This window comes from Sminthopsis crassicaudata, chromosome 1 (genome assembly GCF_048593235.1).
Source record: "Sminthopsis crassicaudata isolate SCR6 chromosome 1, ASM4859323v1, whole genome shotgun sequence".
Lineage (NCBI taxonomy): Eukaryota > Metazoa > Chordata > Mammalia > Dasyuromorphia > Dasyuridae > Sminthopsis > Sminthopsis crassicaudata.
Genome location: NC_133617.1, coordinates 623,604,404 through 623,621,592, shown reverse-complemented (window position 1 = coordinate 623,621,592; position 17,189 = coordinate 623,604,404). Strand labels below are relative to the sequence as shown.

The 17,189-nt window shown below is 31.5% G+C and overlaps 1 protein-coding gene across 3 annotated transcripts in view; it reads left to right on the top strand.

Moving 5' to 3' along the window:
* Positions 1 to 17,189, top strand: part of NIPBL (NIPBL cohesin loading factor) — a 242,471-nt gene that overhangs the window by 147,795 nt on the left and 77,487 nt on the right. For all 3 annotated transcript variants that reach the window (XM_074282637.1, XM_074282638.1, XM_074282639.1), the window contains 2 exons: positions 2,863 to 3,489; positions 11,704 to 13,635. In XM_074282637.1, coding sequence (XP_074138738.1) covers positions 2,863 to 3,489; positions 11,704 to 13,635 — 2,559 coding nt within the window. The remainder of the gene's footprint in view (positions 1 to 2,862; positions 3,490 to 11,703; positions 13,636 to 17,189) is intronic.

Genomic DNA, 17,189 nt, shown 5'->3' with positions numbered 1-17,189 from the left:
TCCTGCATGAATTATAAGAATTTAACCATAATACTCAAGAAAAAGAACTACTGATTGATATTTCAGTGTTGGTGTGTGTGTGTGTGTATATATATATAAGAGCTTCCCATCCAAAAAAAATTCACAACAGTACAAATGTTCCTGAAACATTGTTTGCAAATCAGATTGTCTTTTAAATGTATTAGGGAAGCTTTTATAAAGTAAGTATTTTTATGAAGCAAAAACCTATTTTAATGTCTTCAGTTTGTCCGTTTTGTATATTTAGGTATTTATCAGTTGGCTTTCTTCTCTTTCCCATGTTCTTGAATGGAAAATGCCTGATTTGAAATTGTATTACATTTAAGTTCTGATTCTTAGTTCTTTAAATATGCAGGAGTAGAAAGCATGCTGGATTTGGGTTGTGGAGACCCAGGTTCAGATTCAGGCTCTTTCATTTTGTGCATTTGTCACATTTAGTCAAGTCACTTAAGTTTCCTCATTTCTAAAATAGTGAGATTGAATTATATCACTATAAATTTTAAATCTATGATTTCATAACAGTTTGTAATTGTTTCTTAAATATCTAAATGTTTCAAGACTAGAACATAATATTTTTAAAGTTTTTGACATAGTAGAAAATATAAAACATAAAACCAAATAGTGCATTGTTGTTAATATTAAAGGGGGGGAAAAAAAAGAGAGTTATACCAGAAAAATGAGGAAAAGCAGTGTTTTCCAAGAAAAGTGATAGTAATGAGAATAGAAAAATCACCATATGTAAGCTTACTCTGATCATTGTTATATTGTTATATATACTGACTTTCATTATAATCAAGCCCTGCTCTAATTTGGGGGGAATTTATTTTTTTGTCCATCTATGTATTATATGAACCTAATTAATTGTATGAGTTAATATATATGAATGCTCTGCAAACCATAAAACATTATGTAAATATAGATTCTAATGATGATTATGATGACAATACTGCTTCTCACTTAATAAAATTTCCCCTGCTTAATGCTACATTGCCTACCCCGTCATAGAACCAATTATTCATATATGTCCTTATGCTGTACCTTTTCATTTGTATAATAAAAAGCAAAAAAAATACTGGTTCACAACACTTCAATATATTTCATTCCTTTAAGCAATATAAGTTCAAAAACAATAAAAATATCAGTTTTTGCTTTTGGTGGTTTTTTTTTTTTTTTTTCCTGTACTTAATGTTGGTAGAGACTATTTACTATTTATTCAGAAAACTTGTCACAGCGTTTGTTTAAAACATCTTCAGAAATACTTTGGTGATCTATTGTATAAAATATATTCAGCTAAATGGGTGTGTGTGTGTGTGTGTGTGTGTGTGTGTGTGTGTGTGTGTTGTACACATCTCAGTTTGAAAGAGACTTTTGAAAATTACGGATTGGCAATATTTTCCTCCTTTCCTTATTTGAGCCCTATACATTTTATGAAATCACCTCATTTGAGAATTGAAAGGTATATTAGTGTCCTTTTAGTCATACCTATATCTGAGAAAGTTATCTCTACTCTATGTCCAACTAGTAGTCTTTGACCTTTTTTTTTTTTCCTCCCAAGACTTATGAGAAAAAACAAAAGCAAAACAAAGCAAACTGTTCTACATTTCAAGAGTTCAAATTATTTGGAAGTTTGTCCTTGGTTCAAGTCTTTTTTTTTTTTTTTTTTTTTTTTTTTTATATATATAGCTCCCATCCACAAGGCCCCACCAGGGACAAAGAGAACCAGCCTAATCCTTCTTTTAATAAACTTTTCTTCCCACATGATATATGTAATGTAATGGTTTCTTTGAGTGAAAATGCATTGAATTTTGTAATTTTATTGAGGCTTGTTAAGTATCTAGTAAAATAAGTATTACCTAAGTCCAAGTATAACTTTAAACTTTAATGACTTAAATAGCTTAAACCTTTTAAATTGTTAATATTTATATAGTGGGCTAAAGTTTACAAAGCTCACTACTCATTTAATTTGTTGCTCCAAAAAACTCTGAGGTAGATGTTACAATTGTCTCCATTTACAGATGATAAGACTGAGGATAGGAGAAGTTAAGTGATAAGCCTAGAGTTATGTAACTAATTACTATCTTGTGAGGGGTCCAACCCAGGCCTTGTTCTAAGTTCACTCTTGTTCCAAGTTCAGCCTTCTGTCCACTATGCCATGCTGCCTGAATTTCTTTCTGTGTAAAGGAAGAATTGTTCTCAATTAGGTTGCTCTCAGCTCTAAAAATCAGATTCTGTGATGAGGACAAAGGGGTAAATACAAATAATTAAAGGAGAAAAAAAAATTAAATGAATTGCTTTCATCAAGGAAGAATTATTTTCAGAAACACATAGTTACAAAACTAAGTTTAAAATTTTAAGAGTTTTTTAAGCTACGAAAAAGTATTTTATAACTCAACCAAGTTCTTATTAAAAATTTACCTATCACCTTCTCTGTGCTCAGCCTGAAGAAACCATCTTGTATAGATAATTACCTCATAAAGGATCATTGAAATCTGTATGTAAGAAGACCAGAGAAGTTTTAAACCTTAACTTTTTTCTTCCTTTTGCCCCAGTTGGATTTCTGTAACCTTTCAAAACTACGGCTAGCTCATAGGATTAAATTATAATCACCATATACTTTCTGTGTCCCATATTGGCCAATCCAGTTTTTTGCAAACCATATTTATCACCTATGCTTAGTTAAATAAATTATTTTCATGGGCATAATGAATTATATTACCCTTTTTAGCTAGCTGCTTGTCAAATGGGCTTATATTGCTATTTCTTTAATACTTCTGTTATTCCATAGATAAATATGAAAGATTTGTACCAGCCCAACTGTTCAGTCCTTTTGAATTGTTTTTCTAGGATCAAGACCACCGTTAATCCTACAGTCTCAACCTCCACCCTATTCATCACCTAGAGATGTTCCACCCGACATATTATTAGATTCACCAGAAAGAAAACAGAAGAAACAAAAGAAAATGAAGTTAGGAAAAGATGAAAAAGATCAGAGTGAAAAAGCTGCAATGTATGATATCATTAGTTCTCCATCTAAGGACTCTACTAAACTTACATTAAGACTTTCTCGTGTAAGATCTTCAGATATGGACCAGCAGGAAGATATGCTTTCTGGTATAGAAAATAGCAATGTATCAGAGAGTGATATTCCTTTTAACGTGCAGTACCCAGGACAAACTTCAAAAACACCCATTACACCACAGGATGTAAACCGCCCGCTAAATGCTGCTCAGTGCTTGCCACAGCATGAACAGACAGCATTCCTTCAGGCACAACAAGTGCCTGTTTTACAACAGAACACTTCAGTGACTGCAAAACAACCTCAGACTTCTGTGGTACAATCTCAACAACAAGCACCACAACAAGGAACGCTATATGATGAAGTAGAATTGGATGCATTGGCTGAAATTGAGAGGATAGAACGGGAATCGGCTATTGAAAGAGAACGTTTTTCAAAGGAAGTTCAAGATAAAGGTAAAATGGCTATACATTATTACCTGGTTTTGCTATCTTATTACTCTGTCATCCTCTCAGAAAATTTTATATTTTCATTTTATAAGATAAGTTTCTTGTTTTAAGACATTTTATACTTTATTAACATTGTTACTTCTCTTTATGACTAGTACACTGGAACTTAATTTCTAGAAATAATTGTTGGAAAAAGTATTGATGGTTATATATTATATTACTATGTCATGTCATAATTATGGAAGCTAGGTGCATAATATATAGAGAATTGGAGTTAAAGTCAGAAAACTTATGTTTTAATTTGACAATTACTGTTTGCCCCTGGGCAAGTCATTTAACCATTTTCTGACAGTTTCTATAGCTATTATGAATAATTATAGCATCTATTTCATCATATTGTTATAAAGGTCAAATGAATAAACATAAGTGAAGCATTTTACAAACCTTAAAATAATATATAAATATTAGCTATTGTCTTGGATGTTTTTCTACTAAAGTGTTTGTATTTGGAATGAGACTTCAGAATTCACATAGTTCCTGTTTACTGTGAGTCAATTTAAGTGTTCTTTTTGCTCCAACTGGAGTTCACGTTAAATTAGCTTAATAATGGAGCTTTAAGAAGTTTTAGATGTTCCTATTTCCTCAATGATCAGATAAAACTAAAGTTTGATAGCATTCTAGAGTTATTTTCATTAGGGACTTACTGAAAAAGATGTAATCATTTTAAGAACCTTTTTGATTTGGTGGTCCAGTGTAGATTAGCGTGGATTTTATGTTTCTCCTCAGTGAAGAGATTCCTATCCTGGAAAAAAAAAAAATAGAAAAGTTAGGCTACTACTTTGAATTTTCAGTTAATATTTAAAATATTTTTCAGTTTATTTTCTAATTCTTTTTGTTTTGTTAAATATATTTTATGTGTGTGTGCTTAGGTAAAACTTCCTCTTTGTGTGAATTTTTTCATTATGTGACAAATTAGGTACAAGAAAACTTGCTGAGAATATTTTTGTAAAAGGATTAAAATTTCACCCACATAGTATGCTAGTTTTAATGCCTAGAAAAAGTGAAATACTTGTATTTTGCAAATAATATACTAATTAACAATCTGGATAACTTAATTATTAAGGAAATTTGTTGTTGAAGAAAAACATATTTGTAGGTGTTTTCTATTAATTGACCTGTATGTAAAATTTATTCAAACTTTTATGAATTAGATATTTTAAATTTTGAAAGATTGACTTTTTAAAGGCTTTATTAGCATCCTGAAACAACATACTTTTTTTTTTAATGCAGATTTTTAAAATTGGCATTTGTTATTTAAACAATATGTAATGATTTAGGTATGACTTGATTGAAACTTTGGCAAGTGTAATTGATTTAGAATTTTTCTGAGAATAATGACCTAATGCTATACCAAAAATAATAATAATAATAATAATAGGTAGATGTTACCACTCTAATGTGGTGACAAATTTACTAGACGTTCATTGCAAACTACTGTTTCCCAACTCTTTCTGATCCATCATTGCTCAAATTCATACCTAGTAATATGAAAAGTTATAGAGAAATTCAAGTCTTACCGTGCACACACCCCTGCCAAAAAAGAGAGAGAATCAAATAATACAAAAAGGAAAGAAAGTACCTCCATCTAAGCTAAACCCATGAAGTTAGAAGATGACCAGAAGCTAGCAATAGCTGGAACGACTCTTACACCAGAAAACCAAACCCACACTCTAGTAAAAATCGCCTATAGCCTAGAAACTTAGGGGGATGATCCAAATCAAGTCAAAAATACATAGGAGAGTGAGAAGCACTACCCAATATAATGAAGAAATACTATACTTTAATACATGCCTAAGAGATAAATCCAGACCAAAAAAAATTAATTCCATGACATGTACTAGTAAAGACAAAAAGAAAAAAAAAATGTTACAAGAATTACAAAAATGGGATCAGAAGAAATGAAGCAAGAAATAAATGATGCTGGAATTGAAATTAAGACTTCTGGAGTATGTCATTGGAAAAAAATATGTTTTGAAAAAAATCTTAACCAAAAAATGGGCATCTTACAAACATAACAATTAGAACTCAATGATTCTCCTGAAACAACAATAAATATTCTAAGTTAAAGATTGAAAAAAATCTTTCAATAAACATTTAAGTGCTACTTGTCTGGATATAAGATCCTATCATAAACTAAATAAGCAGGGAAAGAAATTCTCAACTACAAAAGGGGAAGAACCCTTAATCAAATGAAAAATAGAGATGAGCACAGAAAATAAAATGTTCTGGTTAAATACATAAAACTGAAGAACTTTTGTACCAGTAAAATCAGTGCAGCATGAATTGGAAGGCAAACTGCAGGGAAATCTTATATTCCAGAACTATTAGTAATTGATACAAATATATAAGAATAAGAGCCATTCCACAACTTTTTTTTTTTTTTTTAATGATCAAAGGATATAAACAGGCAGTTTTCAAAAGAAGACAATCACTATACAGTGAAGAGCCTCCGTATTAGTAATGTTAATAGAGCTGTTAAGTTTAAAGTGACAGATTTTACCTCACACTCATCAATTTGACAATGATGAAGAGAAATGCTATTATTGCAGGACAGAGGAGGACAGATATGTTAAGCTGTGAACTAATTATGGAAACACTTTCATATAATTATGGAAAACAATTCCATACAATTATTCCAAACAATTATGGAAAAAGTTCATTGAACTATATGTATCCTTTAGCCTCAAAGTAATACTGCTAGACTTATACCTTAAAGAAATAAAACAAAGGGAAAGTTGCTTTATGCATAAAAGCATTCATAATAGCAAGGTACTAGAAACAATGGATGCTTACTAACTTGGGGAACGGCCAAGCAAATTATAGTATGCATATTATTGAAATATGAGTGTGCTATAAAAAAGTGAGATTAAAGAGATGAATTCAAATAAACTTGTATAAACTGATTTCAAATAAATTGAGCAGAGCCGAGAGAACAATTTGTACAATAACTGCAACATTCTAACGATCAGCTATCAAAAACCTAAGAACTATGATCAGTGTATTAAACAACCACAGCTCCAGAAGACTAAATGTGATTCATACATTTCTCCTCTTCTTAGGCAATGGACTAATATATGACCAATATAGGGTTTGTTTGTTTTTTCTTGTCTATATTTTTACTTATTTGGGGAGAAGAGAAACTTACTGGGGACTAGAGATACTTAAAAAGTAATGATAATAGTATCAAAAGAAAAGAAAGAAAATAGCATTAATGAAAGATTTTTAAAATGTAGTGAAGAGAGTAGAAAATGGAACTTAGATTAGTGGAATAGTGTTAGAAAAAATTATGTTAAATTTAATATGCTTTTAAACGCTATATATAATAGAAATTTGTAATATTATAAAACAACTCTGTTTTTAAATGAAAATATTCTTCTAGTCTTTTATGATAAATGTAGTAGGAAAAAAGTAATTTTGAACTGGTATTGAGATTTATAACTGATTATCTTTAATATAGTAATGGTTTTCCCATATATTTGGTTGGCTTTCTTGAATTTTAGCATTCTTATTTCTTAGTATGTTCTTTGAAAGATGTATTTAACTGTTTAGTGGTTAGAACCAAATATTTAGAAATTTAGATGCCACCATCCAGAATGTAGTTAATAAATACTTAATTAATATTTTTTTCTTATTCATTTAATTTCCCCCTTTAAAAAATGAGTTAACAAAAGTAAATATTCCATATGGTAATTTGAAATTACAGATAAGAAAATATATAAAACTTTCATGAACCTAGAATCTTGTTTAAGGTTCTATCAAATGTCATAATTTGACCCTGTAACAAGGAAATACTTTAAAAATATTTAATATTTAAAGTTACCCTTTTCATAAATTAGTCACTTTAGTTTTTGTACTATTTCCAGACATAATTTGACTCTTATCACATGTTGTAAAGTTGTTGACACTGTTTATGCTTAACCTTATAGTGTTCTATTATCTCTGTCATCTACTGTATCATTTCTTGGTTCCGTAGCTTTGAAACTTGGCGATTCATTTTATCCAGGGATATTTAAATATTGAGGGGAAAAATAACTTTATAATGATAACATGATCTCTGATACAAGAAGCATCTGTTTATTTAAAATGACCAATTAATCCTTTCCCCTAACTAGAACATACTTTCTTCTAGCATTTGAATACCATATCTAAGAAACTTAAATAATAATCAGAAAATTGATGCTAGTAAATTTAGAATTAGAACAAAGAGATTTGGCTAGGCTTAAAGAATATTTCACTTAGATTAGGACCTAGTCTTTGCCTTGGACTATGCCAGATATTTCAACTTAATTCTTATGTGCTCTTCTTCCTTGGACAGTGCTTATATGCAAATTAATAGTTTCTCCAAATTAACATTCAAGTTTTCTATGTACAAAACAACTACCTTTTCTTTTACTTTTGTGGGTTATAATGAAATAAGAAGAGGAAGAGTAAAGAAACATTTATTAAGCCAAACACCAATAAAATAATAGCTTTTTCCTAACACCAGTAAAAGGCAGTCCCTGCCCTCAAGGAGTTTTTCATTCTCATAAAAGAAGAATATACACAGAAGCTGAAAAGGTAAAGAGTGGGGTACCAGATTGGATGGGGAAAGGTGGAATATTGGAGAATTTCAGAGAAATCCAAAAGCAGAGAAACTGGGGAAAATATGCTTGGCCTTCTCTTGGCTCTAATTAGAAGGGCCAGAGTCTGATAAGAGGTGCTTACAGACAGATTCAATCTTACAACATAATGAGTTTTCCCCAGGATGAATTTCATGGAAAAAGGAGGGCATAATAGAGAAGTCCAAAAGCAGAATGGCTGATGGGAAATTAATACTATCAAATAACTATAAACATATAATTCAAAAGGCTTGGTTTTTTTTGTTTGTTTTTTTGGGTTTTTTTTTCCAGATTAACCTCTCAATTAATCTATTCTTAAAGCAACAAGGATTGCTGCTTTGTTCCAGTACAGTGACCCTAGTCAGACTTAATACTTATCTTTATCTAAAAGTCTATTCTTTTTCTTAACTGATAAATTGAAAGGGAAAAACTTAATTGAATTAATATTCTTTTTTGACAAACATCAAATGTAGCACTTAAGTTTTTGGTAAGATTTAAGGATATGTAGGCTAATATGCATTTTGGCTATTTTATAGTAAATACTTTCAGGTATAACTTTTAGCAATTTCATATATTGGTAGTTTTAAAAATATTTTTTATGTGAGATTCTTGGCTTTTTTTATTTTAAAAGTATCAGAATTTTTCTGAAAATGATGGGCTTCTGTTTTGAAAACATTGGCATCTGGATTTGGTAGGATTGTTGGGTTTTCATTGTTGATTTTGTATGCAGTTATCTCAGGGATTTGTCTAATACTTATATGAGGAGGATTCAAAAGAATCAGTGTCTATAATGTCAAACTTATTAATAAAATGGCTTTTAATTATCAAGTGGAGAAGGTTGGGAAATGAAGACTGATAACAAAAGACAAAAACAGATAAAAATTGACATACTCAGAGGAACTTAATCAAAACTAGAAAAGCAGAACTTGATAAATATAGCTATTGTGACAGAATTTTTTCAAGTTTTCTTCAAATGGTATACTTTTAGCTAGTTGAATATATTTTATACTATTTTTTTAAGCTAAAGTTTTATTTTATGAACATAAGGAAAAGAGCCTAATGCCTTTCCAAATTGTAATCATGTCAGTCATGTTCAAATGCTTTCCAATGCTATTTCTATGCTAAAATAGTCAAGCTATTTGTCATAATGATCATATCCCTAAATACTTCTGTGTACAATAGTACGAAAAATGCTACAGTCACAGGGATTCTCTACTTTACCACAATTCAGTACTCTAATAGTTATGTCTCATTGAAGTTAAATTAGAATATATGCTAAATTTCACTTTTTAAATGATGAACCACAATATGGAATTGGTACCAATAATTGATAGCCCCCAAATGTTCTGATATTTGTTCAAAAAATAAGCTGCCAAACTATTCTCACTTTTTAAAGAAAAATGATAATACGGTTTTCTCTAAAAAGATCGCATTACTTAATTTCATTAAAGGTAAATCATAAGATGCCCAAGAATTTTTCCTTTTTAACAGGTCAAAGTACACTTACAGAATCACCTTAATTATCTTCATAAGTGAATTTTTCATTTGAAATTTTGGTGTTTTATAGTTCTGCTTGACGTAATTGATTATTCCTGTTCAACAGTTTAGGAAAACACATTTATTTTTTGTTGTTTGTTTTTGTTTATTGTTGAGGAAAGAGGGAGTAAAGAAGTCAAGTGGCTAGCTAAAACTTACACATTAAGGACCAGAATAAAGACTTGAGCTTTAATCTTTTGGCCACACATTGGCTGTAACATTCTGCCTACTTAGAGAGCTATGGTTTTTTAAAACAGTAGATGCTTTCTGCGGTTGCAGAGTAATAGTTTTAATGTTTTGGGAGTATAAAATCATTTAACTACCTTAATCCTGTTTCCTAATCTGTAAAATGAGAAGATTGTATTGAATGGCCTTTCTATCTCTAGATTGATGATTATGTGAATATATATTTGTATATATGCATATGTGTGTATGTTTAAATTTCTAACACTTGTTTAAAAATTAAAATAACTTGAACAGCCTGAAGTCAGGAAATTAGGAGTTCACAAACCTCAGACACTTATTGGTTCCCAGGCAAGTCATTTTACCAATATCTGCTTTTCTGTAGATTGGGAATAATAAAAGTATCTACCTCATAGGGTTGTTGTGAGGATCAAATGAGATAATTATTGCAAAGTAGTTATTAATACTGTGCTTGGCATACAACAAGCATCACATAAATATTAGATAATATTATTTTAATTAACATAAATATATTCAAATTTTCATCACATATAGATTCCGTGGTATCTCTGTATAGTACCTAAAGAGGAAAATTCTTTTTTCTTAGTTAAATTATATGACCCACACAATAATTTCTCAAATTATCATTGTTGAAAAATAAACAGATATGAGGAATTGGAACCAACATTTACTTAGTTACTTAACATTTTAGAGCTTTCTTATACTGATTACAGCCATAAGTCTTTGCCACTCCTGTTTCCCTCCTTTCTATTTTCCCTCTCCCCAGCTGTTACTTGCCTTCCTTATAGGAACTGTTTTATTTTTCTCAAATAATTTTTTTTTGGCAAAGTTAGAACATTGATGAATATATTTTACAAGAATTTGCCATGAATACTTTTAAATAATGAGATAATTTGATATCCCCTCTAGAGGAGTATCCTCTGAAAATATGAGAAGGTAAATAATGTCAAGTTGGTAAATAAACTCTCACAAATGAAAGCCTCAATTTAAAAATTGTTGCAGTAATCTGATTGTTTACAAAAATAATTGTCTATTCAGATTTATAGAAAACAATGTCGTAGGTTATTTTTAAACTAGATTATACTGTTGCCAAGCTGTCAAATTATTTCTTCATTTAAAAACTATAATTTGAATACAGTTTGCAAAATGTAAAATATGCAGGAACTTGTTTTCAAGTCTTTATCTCAATGGCAAATCCTTGATATGAAGTTATTTTAAAGTTAAAACAACCAAAAATTCTGTGCTTTCCTATTCAAAATAGTATAAATTTTCTTTTCCTTTTTGTTTCTTTTCACTGTTTTATAGATAGATCTAGGTATAGAGAGGTATATGTGTACATACATATCTATAACTGATTCTAAAATGTGTGTCTATATGTGTATATATATATAATAGTTTTATATTTAATGTTAATTTAAATTCTATTTTTATGCCTAGAAAATCAAAATCACCTTTAAATATTCAACAAAAATATTATTAAGAAGATTCTCTGTTCTGTAAACTTTTATGTCAGTTCTAAGTTCACATATTTAGTGGTATTTAGAGACCATACCACATATCTTGTTCTTTTTTTCCCTGTGCCACTAATCAAGTGTGATTATCAACTTTTATACTACATTAATTGAAAGTCACTATACAAAAATATTTTGCTAAGCCTTGACTTTAAAATATTATCATACCCATGTAATTTTAAACTGTCCTATAGATATGTTTTACAAACATATCTATAAGCATTGATGAATTTTCCAAGAGAAGTAGTAATTTTAATGAAATGTGAATATGTATATAGTTCTGATTTTGTATATTTATTTTTGAATTTCAGATAAGCCTTTGAAAAAAAGAAAACAAGATTCTTACCCACAGGAGGCTGGGGGTGCTACTGGAGGTAATAGACCAGCTTCTCAGGAGACAGGTTCTACAGGAAATGGGTCAAGGCCAGCATTAATGGTTAGCATTGATCTTCATCAGGCAGGACGAGTAGAGTCTCAGGCATCTGTAACTCAGGATTCAGACACCATTAAAAAGCCTGAAGAAAGCAAACAATGTAATGATGGGGCTGTTTCTATTCATCAAGAAGATATTGGGGTTCTTAAACAAAAACCTGAAAACCATCCTGAGACCCCTAGGAAAAAGCCTGATTCTGAGATCTTAAAGACTGAAATGAAACAAAATGAAAACAAACTGATGGAATCTAAACCAAATGAAAACCGATTATTGGAGACAAAATTGAATGAGAATAGACCAATAGCAGAAACTAAACAGAATGAGAACAGACCAGCAGCAGAAACAAAACAGAATGAAAGCAAATTGGTGGCAGAAACAAAGCAGACCGAGAACAGACCAGTGCCAGAAGTTAAGCAGACTGAGAGCAGATCTCTTATAGAAGCCAAGCATAATGAAAGTAAATCAGAAGCTAAACCCAATGAGAACAGACCAGCAGCAGTGGAAGTGAAGCAAAATGAGAGCAGGTCAACAGAAGCAAAGCAGACTGAAAGTAGACCACTGACAGAAGTTAAACAGCCTGAGAGCAAACCAACAGTAGAAGCTAAACAAAATGAGAGTAAAGTTGCAGAAATTAAACAGAATGAAAATAGAATAGAAACTAAACAAAATGAGAGCAAAACAGCAGAATCAAAACAAAATGAAAACAAAACCACAGACACAAAACCAAATGAGAATAAACAAAATAATGGTAAACAGGAAACAACCAAGCTGAGACCTGAAACCCCCAAGCAAAAAGTTGAGGGCCGACCTGAAACTCCCAAACAGAAAAGTGATGGTCGCCCTGAAACTCCCAAACAGAAAAGTGATGGTCGCCCTGAAACCCCCAAGCAGAAGGGTGATGGCCGCCCTGAAACCCCCAAGCAGAAGGGTGATGGCCGCCCTGAAACTCCAAGACATAGACATGAGAGGAGAGATTCTGGAAAGGCATCTGCAGAAAAGAAACCTGAAACAAGACATAAACAGGATGCTAAATCTGATTCTCCTCGATTAAAATCTGAGAGATCAGAAACCTTAAAGCAAAGGCCAGATGGACGATCTGTTTCTGAGTCACTAAGGCGTGACCATGATAATAAACAGAAATCGGAAGATAGGACTGAATCAGAGAGACATCGAGGAGATCAATCCAGAATTCGAAGACCAGATACATTAAGATCGTCTAACAGAAATGAACATGATCCCAAACATGGTGTTAAATCTGACGGTTCAAAAACAGATAAACTAGAAAGAAAACACAGACATGAATCTGGGGAATCCAGGGAAAGACTGTCTTCTGGGGAACAGAAATCAAGACCTGATAGTCCTCGTGTTAAAGAGAGTAGAGGTGATACTAGTAAAACAAGATCTGATAGATCTGGTTTTAAATCGCCAAATAGTAAAGATGACCGGAGGACAGATGGTAATAAAAGTAAAGTAGATAGTAATAAAGCACACCCTGAAAATAAAGCAGATTTTCCCAGTTATTTGTTGGGGGGCAGATCTGGTGCATTGAAAAATTTTGTCATTCCAAAAATCAAGAGAGATAAAGATGGCAATGTTACTCAGGAGACAAGGAAAATGGAACTTAAGGGGGAACAGAGAGACAAAATTGAAAAATTGGGACTAGTAGAAGATTTAAATAAAGGAGCAAAACCTGTAGTTGTCCTGCAGAAGCTATCTTTGGATGATGTTCAGAAATTAATTAAGGATAGAGAGGACAGATCAAGAAGTTCTCTTAAAGCTAGCAAGAATAAGCCATCCAAATCAAATAAAGGTAAGGAATATTTTATTTTGGTACTTTCTGTTGTACTTGTTAAATTTAAGATGTTAAATGTGGAAATGAGATCAATTCGTGAATGATACCTGCATGCAAACATATTATAGCTGAACATTGATACAAATTCATGACTACAGATTAATGTTAGTGTAATTTATGTGTTTTTCTTATTTAGTGATATCTTAGTTTAGGTTGTCCCTATTGTGTGGAATTCAATTTAGCTTTCCAAATGTGTTTTCTCTATCTTTTTACTTTAGCCTCTTATCAGAAAAATTTTCAAATATGTTGAATAAAATGAATGTATCTAGTATCTTCAGAAAAATAGTAGTTCATTCATGGGTGTTCTACAATAGTTAGTTGTGGTTTTAAATTTTGCTCTTTAACTTCTAAAAGATCACAGTGAAGTACAAAGAAAATGATTACAAATACCCTTTTCAAATCAAAGATGGTTTTAGGCTACAGTTATCATTTATGTGCTAGTTCTGGTTAATTATGCATCTTGATTGAATTATTTAGAAAATATTTAAAAAGTAAACAAAAGACAAAGTTTGTATAATGGTGAGTGGTCAAGAAATACTGTTTTGTTTTTCGAAAACTATCTGAGGCAGAAGAATTTTATTAGCTTTGCTAGGTTAAGTTCTTCTGGAATTTATTGGGTTATATTGCATCCAGTATTAAAACTAAGCAAATTCTCACTCCTTTGTACTAACATAGAAAGGTTTTGTGTGTGTGTGTGTGTGTGTGTGTGTGTGTGTGTGTGTGTGCGCGCGCGCGCGCGCGCGCGTGTGTTGTGTATATGTTAATACATGCAACACATATTGGCTATATGATCTTGGTAGTTAACTTCTTAATGCTTCAGAAAATGCTTTTTGAGCAAATTTGCAAAAATTTGTAAGATCTGCATTGATAGAAGAAGGTTCTTAAATGATATCAAAGATCTCACAATATATGGTGTGTGCATGCATGTGTGTATGTGTGTGTGTTTTGCATGTGCAAATATATTTTATATCTGTATATATGTCAGTTCTATAGAACCTAATGGCAGACCATATTTAATCTACTTGCTATAAACAAAATCTGATGTAGTTTTCTATGATGTAACAAAGTATTATACATAGATTATGTGACCAGTGATGAAAGACTACTTCTTGTCTATTCGAAAGGAACAGAACTATTAAGTTGACTTTTTTTTTTTTAGTTTTGGTTACAAAAAAATAGATTCATTAAGAAGTTGAATGCTAAAAGCTGTTCTTTTGGAATTAGACCTAATCACTATCTGTTTTAAATAGTTTTCCCAGCTGAGTTTGCTTTCTTTTTTAAAAAATTCATTATGTTATTTGATACCTTTTCCCCTATTTTTTAGTGTTTATATTAAAAATGACTTGTACTTTTATCTTTTAAAGTCATTTCTACATCCTGAATCTTTCAAACATTTTCTTTAACCTGCTAATAAAACATTAATTTTTTTTTATTTTTCCAAATACATGTAAAGATAGTTTTCAGCATTCACCTTTGCAAAATCTTGTGTTCTGGAATTTTTTCCCCTCCTTCCTCCCTTAGCAAATAATCCAATAAAATTAAACGTGCAGTTTTTCTAAACACATTTCCATATTCATCATGCTGCATCAGAAAAATCAGATCAAAAGGGGAGGGGAAATGAGAAAAAGAAAACAAGCAAACAACAACAGCAAAAAATGAAAATAATATTCTTTGTTCCACATTCAGTTTAGTGGCTAGGATTCACTACTCTCACCGCCACAGCCCAAGTTCGATTCCCAACCCAGTCAGGGAACCAAAATGATGAGAGTTAGGTAAGGGGTACCTGAATGACATTAGGGTTAATTGAGGTCTAGTAGCAGGTTCGGGTACAGGGAGTCAAATAGAGCTCTCCTGCAACCCCTTTGGATTGGCTCAAGGATACGGAGTTAAATGAGGCCTAGTAGTGGCGCAAAGTTCCCTGTAAAGGAATTTACAAACCTAAAAACCTAGATTAATAAAAGAGGTTTATTTAGGGTTCGGAAGTAAGGGTAAAGGTAGAAAGATGCCAGGGCCAGAGCTGGTGCCAGGCGGACAGGAACCCTGACATGACCAGCTTAGAATGCTATATTTGGGGCTCCTGCAAAGAGTGGGCTCCAGGGTTCCCCTTTTTGTAATAGGGGCTTTTGGTAATCTTGAAGGTTGGTGGAGTCCCAGGCTCCTCTGGTTTCAGCCAGGGTTAGAATTGAATGGAATTCAATGGGTTTTTTAGATTAGGAACTGTTTGTGTGGGGGCTGGGAATTAGAAAGGAAACTTTAACCCACATCAGATGGAGATGGCTCTTTCCATTACAAGTCTATTAGAATTGCCTTGAATCACTTCATTGTTGTAAAGAGCTAAGTCCATCAAAGTTGATCATCATATAATCTTATTGCTGTGTACAAAGACATTAATTTTTTTTAAAAAATGCTATACTTAATGTAAAATATTATTGTTAAACATTACTATTTTTATTGTTTTTAAGTATTGTTTGCTCATACAACAAAGATTGCTGGGTGAAAGCAATTTAGGAAGTTTTTGGTTGGAACTAAAACTTATTTTAAAAAATATTGATAGCTAGAAAGTTGGATTCTCTATGGATTTTTGTATATGATTTTTATAAAGGAAAGTTGAATAGTACCGTCTTGATTCTTTCTCATTTGGGAGTATCTGTTTCTTCTTAGTTGTTTGGTAATTCCCTAAGACTAGAATACTTTACCTGCCTTATTGCAGACAAGGCTTTTTTTTTCCCCCTGTGGTTCCTATAGTAATTCTATCAGTATTATGAATAACTTTCTTAGTTCTTTCTTGTTAATTTTTGTTAATGTAATTTCATGAAAATTATAAATATACTACTTACTATATTACTAGTTTTATGTGGTAGGAGAAGACTATAGAAAGTCTAAAACAATTATATTATTAAATGCTCAAGGATATGTAAAATGTCTCTAATTCAAGAAAGCCATATAGTGTTAGACCTAAAGGAGCCTTTCACTCATCTATATTGATGTTAATGAGTGGAGTTTTCTTTACCAAGTACTTGCTCCATGCTTTAGGATTTTTAAAGATCCTTATGTAAAGTTATAATGAAGAAAAGAATTAGAGACTATATTTATTGGATATTCACAAATCACAGAATGTGGGTCACAATTTTTGGCCCTCTGCTTATGGTTCTCTCTGAAAGAAAAAATGTTTAGTTTGCTTCTAATTGCATTTTTAAAATCTGAAGTGTAATTTAATGTTGATTTCTTTCACAAACTATTCAACAGTGATTGTCCATCCATAATATGGTTTAGGCCATTCACTGAATTTATAATTGCATTTATGCCTGATGCTATGTTACATCAAAACTTTGTGGATATCTGTTGCTGTTGTGTGCAGTAGTAGATATATAACAATTTTTTGTTTGTTGTCAACTTTCCCAGTTTCCACTTGTGCCAACTTGGTAATATCTCATTTTCTAATATAATCTCCACTCATTCCTTGTTCAGGTTTTTCTCATCCTCATCCTTTTTCCTCCTATTAGCTAATCATC